This window comes from Pyricularia pennisetigena (assembly GCF_004337985.1).
Source record: "Pyricularia pennisetigena strain Br36 chromosome 7 map unlocalized Pyricularia_pennisetigena_Br36_Scf_7, whole genome shotgun sequence".
NCBI classification, from domain to species: Eukaryota; Fungi; Ascomycota; class Sordariomycetes; order Magnaporthales; family Pyriculariaceae; genus Pyricularia; species Pyricularia pennisetigena.
Genome location: NW_021940919.1, coordinates 1,008,726 through 1,018,536, shown reverse-complemented (window position 1 = coordinate 1,018,536; position 9,811 = coordinate 1,008,726). Strand labels below are relative to the sequence as shown.

At 51.7% G+C, this 9,811-nt stretch overlaps 4 protein-coding genes across 4 annotated transcripts; 2 read left to right on the top strand and 2 right to left on the bottom strand.

The window, feature by feature from the left end:
- Nucleotides 1–645: 645 nt before the first annotated feature.
- On the top strand, nucleotides 646–1,320 carry PpBr36_09910 (uncharacterized protein; the record flags this gene model as incomplete). The annotated part of the gene is made up of 1 exon (XM_029897028.1): nucleotides 646–1,320. The coding sequence occupies one exon, from the start codon at nucleotides 646–648 to the stop codon at nucleotides 1,318–1,320; it is 675 nt and encodes a 224-aa protein (XP_029745070.1).
- A 1,488-nt stretch (nucleotides 1,321–2,808) lies between these two features.
- Nucleotides 2,809–4,216, top strand: PpBr36_09909 (uncharacterized protein; the record flags this gene model as incomplete). The annotated part of the gene is made up of 2 exons (XM_029897027.1): nucleotides 2,809–3,005; nucleotides 3,127–4,216. 2 exons carry the CDS (start codon nucleotides 2,809–2,811, stop codon nucleotides 4,214–4,216), a joined length of 1,287 nt encoding a protein of 428 aa, XP_029745135.1.
- A 527-nt stretch (nucleotides 4,217–4,743) lies between these two features.
- On the bottom strand, nucleotides 4,744–5,745 carry PpBr36_09908 (uncharacterized protein; the record flags this gene model as incomplete). The annotated part of the gene is made up of 2 exons (XM_029897026.1): nucleotides 4,744–5,319; nucleotides 5,383–5,745. 2 exons carry the CDS (start codon nucleotides 5,743–5,745, stop codon nucleotides 4,744–4,746), a joined length of 939 nt encoding a protein of 312 aa, XP_029745134.1.
- Nucleotides 5,746–5,769: 24 nt separating this feature from the next.
- On the bottom strand, nucleotides 5,770–9,285 carry PpBr36_09907 (uncharacterized protein; the record flags this gene model as incomplete). Its single annotated transcript, XM_029897025.1, has 5 exons — nucleotides 5,770–6,000; nucleotides 6,171–6,228; nucleotides 6,422–6,732; nucleotides 8,641–8,901; nucleotides 9,037–9,285. 5 exons carry the CDS (start codon nucleotides 9,283–9,285, stop codon nucleotides 5,770–5,772), a joined length of 1,110 nt encoding a protein of 369 aa, XP_029745320.1.
- Between the last annotated feature and the right edge of the window lie 526 nt (nucleotides 9,286–9,811).

The window sequence follows — 9,811 nt, the reverse complement described above, 5'->3', positions numbered from 1 at the left end:
ACCCTCCACTTGAGACTAGCCCAGCCACCCGACAGGGTCGAACTTGGTAAAGAAAAGCAAACAAAATCGGCTGCCATTGCCACATGTTGGAATAATGTTCCTTCTGCCTACCCCCATCTCGGACTTTTAGTTCTTAGGGTCCTCTCGCCCCCGGACCCAATTCATCTGCCTATCTACTTTGTGTCTGCTTTTCATTTGATTTGCATTCATTGCCAGTCAGTTAACTGCCTTTCTTAACTCCAAGACATAACCACCCCACATCCCGCCCGTGTGTCTCGTCTGTTTGTGAGACAGGCCTTGTTCTGCTTCCAGTCCATCCATCATTTGAGCCGGCCAGCACTTTGTCCACTACCACGGACCTCGTCTTGACCCTGTCCAGTACCTGTCAAAGATCGAGCTACTGCATTAACGTTGTGGACGGCGCGTTGCCACAACATTTTCAGCACCCATCGTCGTTTCTCTATCGTGCCAAAATAAGTTTCAGCTCAATTTCTCGCTTCGACTACGCAAGGCCCATTGGCTCAGTTCATCGCTTTACCTTTCAGCCGAACGTCCACCCTTCAGCAAAAACACAATATTCGTCCCAAACGTACATTTACGAGAAATCCACAAACTTGTATCGACCTAACAAATCAGGGTCCAACAATGACCGTCATAGCAAACACCAACGGTGCGACGGCGACCTCGAAACGTTTCGAGCTCCCCGCGCTCAACTTCAAGTTTGCTCCTCTGACTGACGGCACCAACATCCCACCACCTCTGCCGTCTCCAATTGAGGAGACGCCGCTGCCAGTCGCCGCCGCTCGCGCAGAGACACCAGACACTTCGACAACTATCAACGACGCAGCAGACCAGAAGGAGGAACAGCAACCGACTTCGACCAGCAAGGCCGGCACCAAACGGCCAGCCGAGTCACCCATATCTCCCGTGTCGCCTACCAACTCTGCTCGCCCCGGCAGCATCCGCCGCCTCTTTAGCAGGAATCTCCTCAGCCAGTCGTATGCAGAGAGCGAGGCGGGCGAACCGGACAGCCCCGGCCTGAGGCGGCCGCAAAGCCAGGCGAGCTTCCTTACCGACAAGAGGCCCAAGCGATCGAGCGGCTGGTTCAGGCGGTTAAGAGGAGGCAGCAGCGGCGATGGCACGGCAGACGCGGCCGCTGCCAAGCGCGCAACCATAGGCAGCTACGAGGACATTGTTGGCACGAGGAAGACTAGTGGGCCGCCGCCGCCCATGATACCCGAGTTGAGCGACCTTGAGGCCAAGGTCGGCCTGGACAATGGCAGCAGTCTTGGGAATGATATGTTTAAACATATCAAATAAGACGGGCCACCCATTACGAGGTGTTTTCTTTCGGTATTCCCACTTTGACATGTTAGTTTTTGACTTTTTTTTTTGTTTTTTTTTGTGCATTGTTACCTTGGAGTTTGTTTCTACATACGATGATTACTCGCTATGGACGGTTTGGGGCTCTTCTTTATTTTCGTTGGAAGGAGTTTATTACGATGAATAGTTCTTTCCATTTCTTTTGGTTTGCCCAGTTGCCTCAACTACTCCCACATTTTCTTTTGCTCATCCTGAGCCGCCAATGTTTTTGTTCTCTCTCAAACCCTTGTTTGTTTTTGTTTCTATTCTTGTTTTGTCAAGACAAAAGCGTGTGGATGAGGCATGAAGTAGCTCTTCCTTTTTGTCATCATTTAGCCAGGATCAACCATGGAAGCTCGAGAACGGACGATTTGCCACTTGGAATCGATTCTTGGTCACTCCAAAGGAAGCAAAGGATTATTATGGCTGCATGACGGAAAGATTTGACAGGAGAGAAGAAGGGGAAACGCAAAGATGGGATGACATGTTGGAGAGCGTGAAAAACCGAGATACCCCCTTGACTTGCTGACTTTCTTGAGCAGCAAACCGATAAATCTGTTTTTTTTTTTTTTTTTTTTTTTTTTTTGGTGGAGATTTTTACCACTCGTACATTTATTTTCATGAGTCTTTTTTTTTTTTTCTCTTTCTCAAAATTCTATTTCTTTGCTTTTGACTTTGATACTCTCCCCACATAAAAAAATACTTATTTCTTGACAATACTTGTTCCATTTGTCTGTTGAACCAAGTGCCAATTTGCAAATTGTATGTTTTGTTGCAGGCTCGACTACTGTTCAGACGCAGATCTGTACTGGGTGATGCGAGGGACTTGCTTCTATGCGTCACTGTCTCTGTTGACTGAGATGCGGCCGTGTTTTCTTTCCGAGGCGGCGTGGCTTGTCGCGAGGTGGAACACGAATTGGTCATCTTGGTTCCATAATGGAACAATACCAAGTGAAAAGAGCACCGAAGGAACGCACAGAATCCGAATACTGCCTATATTGCCCTTGCATCGTGTGCAACTATTCTTTGTGCAAAATTTAGGTAAAATTGACCACATTGGAATGTATCCCAGCTGCACTTTGATCGTCACACTCCATGTCCTTACCTCAAATAGAGCAGAGCCAGACCGGACGGCCGGAACTTGGTCTTGCTGGAGCGGGGCGGCGGGGAAGCTTAGACGCGGCGGCATGACTTTGGGCGCATTGATTGGCCCGAGCTTGAGGCAGCTTCAACGTCATCGCCTGTCGCTTTTGCGGTGCCGAACTTTCTTGAAGCACCAAAAGAATCATTTGACTGTCGACGGGATTTTTGCTTTTAGTACATCTATTTTTGGGCAATACTCAAACAAGCCATCACAAACAATCGATTGCGCGGGACACAATTGAATATACAAAACAAAAACAAAAAAAATCAGTGCATCAGCAAGCTACCAAAAGTACTCTCGCCATGTCTGCCACAAGGCTGGCCAACCGGCTGCCAAATGCCGGCAGCTTACTTCAGTCACCCCGGGCGACCCTCAGGTTACCGAGCAGGATAGGCGCCACGGCGGCATCCCAAGTCAGGTTTAAGTCGGGCCCTTATGGCTACACACAGACCAAAGCATTGGTGTTTTCCAAATTCGGCGAGCCCAGCGATGTCTTGCGGTAAGATAGATGTCTCTTCCATCCGAAACCTCGTTTCTGGCGACCGACCGACCGACCCAAGCGCTACCTGCTGACACAATCTCTCTCTCTCTCTCTTTCTCTCTATCCCTCCCACACACAGGCTACACACCCACTCCATCTCCCCGTCGCTCCCGTCTCACGCCGTCGTCCTCCGCACGCTCGCAGCCCCCATCAACCCGGCCGATGTGAACACGATCCAGGGCACGTACGGCGCCAAGCCCGACTTCAACTCGCCTGCCAACATGCAGCTCGGCACCGCCGAGCCCTCTGCCGTGCCGGGCAACGAGGGCTGCTTTGAGGTGGTGTCGGTGGGGTCGGGGGTCAAGAGCCTCAAAAAGGGCGACTGGGCCATACCGGCCAGCACGGGTATGGGCACGTGGCGAACGCACGCGCTCGTCGACAACGCAGACCGCGCGCTCCTCCGCGTCCCCGACGGCGACGCGCCCCTGACCCCGATCCAGGCCGCCACGGTCAGCGTCAATCCGTCGTCGGCCTACCGCATGCTGCGCGACTACGTGGACCTGGTGGAGCTGAGCGTGCAGGCGTTCCGCAGCGGGTCGGGCGCCGACGGCGGCGCCTGGTTCATCCAGAACGGCGCAAACAGCGGCGTGGGGCGCGCGGCGATCCAGCTCGGCCGGCTCTGGGGCCTGCGGTCCGTCAACGTGGTGCGCGAGCGCGACACGCCCGAGGCCACGGAGCAGCTGAAGCGCGAGCTGCGCGACCTGGGCGCCACCGTCGTCGTGACCGAGGCCGAGCTGCTGGACCGCGGCTTCCCCGCCCGGCTGCGGGAGGAGTGGACCAAGGGCCAGCCGCTGATGCTGGGCCTCAACTGCGTGGGCGGCAAGTCGGCCACGCAGCTGGCCAGGGTGCTGAGCGAGCAGGGCACGCTCGTGACGTACGGTGCCATGTCCAAGCAGCCCGTCGCGCTGCCCACGGGCCTGCTCATCTTCAAGGACATCCGGTTCCGCGGCTTCTGGCTGAGCAGGTGGGCCGACGGCGACCGAGACGGCAAGAGGCGCACCATCGAGGAGCTCCTGGCCTTGATGCGCAAGGGCCAGTTCAGCGACGCGCCCGTGGACGAGGTCAGGTGGGACTGGGACACCGACGAGGAGACGCTCAAGAAGGCGGTGCAGGGCACGCTGGGTGGCTTCAGGAAGGGCAAGGGTGTGTTTATGTTTGGCGAGACGTGAAGAGCGGGGTGTCTGAGATTCTTTTCTTTGTGCAAAGTCTCTTGTGTATATAATATGTCTATGACGGGGGGCTGGTTGTCGTGCGAAGCATGTTTGATGCCGAATTTAATGCGTGGAATTCAAACAGCTGCTGGTATCGCCGGTGTCGTGTCTTGGAAGATGTGCAAGTTGTGTAATTGTAAACTCGCATATTCATGCATTCTTGAGGAAAAATGAGTAATACGAGTAAGCAAGCCACTTCTCGTTGTCGACATGGAGCTTGTTGGCTGCACGCACGTTCACGACCATAGCTGGGCGATGTTTGTCTATATGGGGGAAATAGCCGCCAAAGATTTGTTTGAAGGCTGCACTCACAACAAATAAAGAGTATCGAACCGCTTAATTTTTTTTGCAAAGGGAACGCTGATAGTCTCCAACCATAAAAAGAAATATTGCTTCCACGTGAACACTTGCTGCCACCATTCTGGTCATCCTTCCTCGTATCGCTAAAGGCACCTCCTCTTGAACGCCGAATTGTGTCTTCCGGTTCATGCGCCATAACCACCCCTGACCGGCTCCAAGTCCTCAATATTTGTCTCGGATAGGGCTCCTCTACTCGAATGCGCCTCCGAAACCGCCGGCGACGGTAGGCGAATCTGCATGCTCACATCAAGCGGCACAGAGCGCGACATGAAACGTGAAGGCTGCAACCAAGGGGGAATTGGGTGAAACAGCTGCCACGGCTGGGTGAGCTGTCCTGGGGCTTGCGAAGTAGAATGCTGAGATCCCATGTGCGAGGACGAGCAGTCTGAGCCGGCAGTGCAGGTGTCACTGCAAGAGTGATCGGACCCGACGTAATCTCCGTGGTGAAGACGGGACTCTACGGACGACGACAAGCCAGACCGCACAGATTCTGGCGAAGTCATGGCCTGTGAACCAAAGTTACGGCGATCGGGACCGTATCGGCCCATAGTGAAATCGACAGGAGCCGGCTGAGAAGGGGATGGCAGAGGAACGGCTCGTTGGTGAGACGTGGCTGACAAGTCGGCTCGGGAGGCTGATGGCGACTCTGAATCGGGTGTCAGGGTACCCGGCCCTAAACTGTCACTGGATATTGGATATACCTGGGGCGGGGGCAAGCTTGTTTCTGGCTTTCCATGCTGCCCATTTCGGTACTTTATGCTCACCGCCCCCGTTGAACTTGCGCTGTTCCCGGCTGACGACTTTCTGCCCTCCCTACCGCTCTTTGGTACTGGCTGCGAAGGACCACAGCTGGACTTGATCACCTGCTTCCCCTTGTTATTCTTTTTCCTGGGCTTTTGCTGATTCCCTCCCGGCACCCATGTAGTTGTTGGGAGAGGGACTTCCTCGTCCTGGCAGTTGGTATGCCTCTCTGACTCCACTCGCTGGTTGGGCACGTCAGTTGAGACAGCGGCAGGATCTTGCGTGATGTTGCTGGCCATCTCTGTCCCGCCAGGGTCTCTGTTTACAGGGGCAGATAGACTTTCTTGTACCTGCTTTGTTTGCTGACGTTCGCACTCTTCCACCATCTCCCTCTGCTTCTTGGCTATCTCCTATGGCGCCAATTTTGGTTCGCAGGGAATTTCAGAGTCTGAGGGCAGTGAAAGGGTGGCCGAGTCTGTGCCGTGAATCTCTCCTGTTGGATTCTCCACGTCTGGGGCGAAGACAGGTTGCTCTTCAATGCGACCCATGAGGACTGGACCTCCGCCATGTTGCGGCAGCGTTGACAGGTTCCCTTTTGGTAGTTCTTGAACTTTGACAACGCCCGGTACGACGACAGCAGTCTGTGGATGCACAAGAGGTAGAGATCCTGGCTTGGGCTTAATTCGAGATGTTCCAATATGTCCGCACTTCTGAGCTGGCTTGGCTCCAGGAAGAGCATTCCCAATGGCCTCAGGAGAACGTGAGAGATCGCTGACTTGCGACCCGGACAGCGCGTCTCTATGAGACATACCTTGATGTGATGCAGAGTCTCGAGGAGTCTCCAAGGCACGTAGAGAATTAAAATGTGGCTGATCAGGAGCGGAATGCGTGTTAGAGGATGATGATGCAGGTTGCCTGTAGGTGGTGGCTCTTCGCCCACTGGTTGAAGGCTGAGCTTTGGTAGGCACGTCTCCCGCCATAGAACAAGACAAGGAGGTCGGGAGTTCATGGTATTCACGTCCCAACCACCAAGAACTCGGAAACGAATCGAAGAATTCTGACGACGGTCCAGCCGCCGAGCTGCGTGGACTATTATCCGGAGAGGATCCACCCTCAGATTGACTGCTGAGTCCCTGGAGAGTGCCGCTGAGGTCTTCGAGCTGCATCTTGAGGGTGGCATGCTGCTTTGACATATTCTCGAATTTTCTCATCGTCTCGGTAGCTTTGAGCTTTAGGCGTTTCAGCGTCGTACTGCGGAGCTTTCGGGCAAATCTAGCCTCCAGGTTCTCGATTGTGAGGGCCATTGCCTGTATCGAGTTGTCTTTACGTTGGATCTCGTCAAGGAGCTTTTTGTTTTGCTCCCACAGGAGCCACTAATAAGTAACAAGGCCGAGGTCAGCTCCATTCCTGAATCCTTATGCTGACAACTTTCCATCTGGACTACTTGCCTTGCCATGATCCTCCAGCCTTGCTGACATGAAATTGCCAATCAGCTGTGAGACTTGCACCTTGTTCTTTAGTGACAGCTCCAGCTTGCTTTGATCGCCAGCCGAAGAGACCGTGGTGCTGAGAACGGCTACAGCAATGTTGGTCTTAAAGTCAGTACCACTGCACTATAAAAGAAGCAACGCCGTGGTAGAATACACAGCACACACCCGTCACTGGCCAAACGTTCTGATCAACCATGTCGGGGAATAACACGTGCAGGACGTAGCGGCCGTTGATGTGACGATGCTGCTCTGCTAGCTCCTCGTACTTGTCGCCTCGGAACATGCTGAGGTCGCTTGTCCTTGTTCCGAGGCAAATTGGAGGCAGGGACAGATGTAAGACAAGGGTATATCGACGAATGCTTATGGTTAACAATACCCAGTTGGTTTGTAGGTTGATGAAGTGTTATTTGGGTTTGTAATGTAGGTAATTCAAGGTAGATAGGAGGATAACCAATTGTCAGGAAACGATGAGGCGCAAGAAAATGCGAAACCAGTCCAAGCAAGCAAAAGAAATAAAATAAAAGAAAAGCACCTCCAGTTCTATGGAAGGAGGGCGCTTGCTACTTTCTTAATGTGTTAAGATGCCATGCGTAAATTGATCCGGCAACATCTCCCCTTTGCTCCTGCACTTGCCCATGCTTATGGATGGATTGGTAGATTGCAACTTGTTACTGTTTCCCGAGTCACCTCCGGTATGAAATACAGTAGACCCTCATGCTCGCGACTCGCCCAAAAAAAAAACATCGGGAAGGGAGTCCTTTTTTCTTCTTTAAGCAGTAGCCACATGTGTAAATATTGAAAAGGATTGTAACGGAAGTCTATATTAAAAAAGAAAAAAGAAAAAAGAAAAGAAAACAACTAAATGCAGAGCGTATGTGGCACGATCCACAAATCAGATAATAAATACTCTCCCGCCATACTTCATCATCCCAAGTTTTAGTAAAGTGAGTCCTTATTCCATTGTTTATGAATTGATCGCCAGTCCAAACCTAAACCTAATCGAAATTTCGTTGTTTGCCCTTATTCTTTTTCCACAAGTCCCTTGCCTAACGATGCGACGCTCAAGTTTGAAGAAAAGTCTCTATGGCATCATCTGCAATCTCCATATGAGTCGTAACCGCTTGGACGTTTGGAGTAGAGAGTGTGAGCCTATTGTCAGGCGGTTTGTCACGACTCCTATGATTAAGAGTGGGAAGGGCCAGCATTGGCCTGAGCAACATTCCCGGAAGGTCTCACACCCTGCTGCGCCTTTTCCTGAGCCTCGGCTTTTAGCCGCTCGTTGAAGATTTGTGTAGTCTCAGCTTCTACCTCTTGGTAGATTCGCAATTTATCTGGAAGGCTGCATTTTTGGAATCGGACCCATAGGTCGTGAGGGTAGCCCGTATTACCTGACTTTATGCACGGGCGGCAGCGGCAGAGCTCAGATTCGGGGAGGTTGCCAAGGCCAGTTAGGGAGAGTGTGGGATCGTGATTGCCCTCATTAATTAGTGATCCCATCGGCGTCTTGAATTTCTTTTCTTTCGGGCAGCTCGACAAACACTGCTGCGCCTTGCCTATCCAGCGCCCGAGTTTTGATGGTCGCCCCGCCCCGGGGGGGCTGTTTCCACGGGCGCCGTTTGCGCCTTTGTCCTCACGGTCCCGCAGCGATCGGCGTCGATTGCCACCCGAGGGTCGTTCCGGCTCTGACTTTATGCTCTCCAGATGCTCGCATATACCTGAAAGGCATTTGATCGCAGCCTTCCTTTGGGCCTCCATAATTTTTTTAGCTCTATCCCTTTCGATACTACTCACACTGTCGAACATGGGACGCAGAGCCTCAGGTGTTGCCTTGTTGAATTCCACATTTTTGAGATATTCTGGAATTTCATCTATGGTCTTGTATTCGATTTTATAGTCCTCGAGGCTGCGGCTATGAATGATCTGATGGCCCTTGGTGCGGGCCGCAGCCTGAAGACGACCGCCGTTTGCGCCTTTGTCCTCACGGTCCCGCAGCGATTGGAGTTTATTGTCATCCCAGGGTCGTTCCAGCTTTGGCTTTGTGCTCTCCAGGTGCTGCAATAAAGTTGAAAAGAATTTGATCGCAGCATCTGTTTGGCGCTTCATTCTTATTCTAACTAAATTCTGGTTTTTAGATTTCATACCCCAGATCAAGGAACTCAGATCTTCGTATAATTGGTTATTCAATACCACATCTACGAGATAATTTGGAATCTCGTCTATCGCGTCGAATTTGAACTGCTCGTTCTCGAGGTTAGGGTCATTAAGGATCCGAAGAAACATCTTGCGAGCCGCAGCGTGAAGACGGGCTTCAGTATCCTCAGCTGGCGTCGCCGTGTTGGCGGTATTCAAAGACGTTCCTCCGGCAGGGGCGGCGACCGCGGATGGAATGATGGAAGCCGCGATGGCGAGGGTTTTCAAAAGCTTTAAAGGCCGCATTATATTGGTTCGAAGCTTTTGATTTATATAAACAAACTTAAGCGGGGGTTATGAGGAATCTAACTGAGGAGAATAAGAAATCAATAAGACACTAGGAACTACTGCAATTCAGGCCTGAATAAGTCTGCCACTGAGGAACTTTGACCAAGATGTAGTGGAGATGTATCGACATTTATCTTGTATAATAAGAATCCTCTTTTTAGTTCTTTTTTAATTCTTTCTTCTTTTTTTCTTTTTTTTTTTAAAAAAAAAAGACCCTGATTGGACTAGAAAACCAGTTTCGTTGTCTGAATTGAACCATTTACGCAATGAATCGAGCTGCTCGGTATCGGTGGGCAGGTGGCAGGGTCAATCAATGCGCCGTTGACTCGGATAACAACGGGATCCCAGGGTGAATCAGCGCGCGAGCTATAAGAATCTATCATACCATGTCACGAATCATAGGCAGTTGTGTTTTCTCGGACATCCCGTAATCCGCTCCCTGGTCAATAGAATCTTTGCGACACGCGCCCTAAAAATTAAGTTT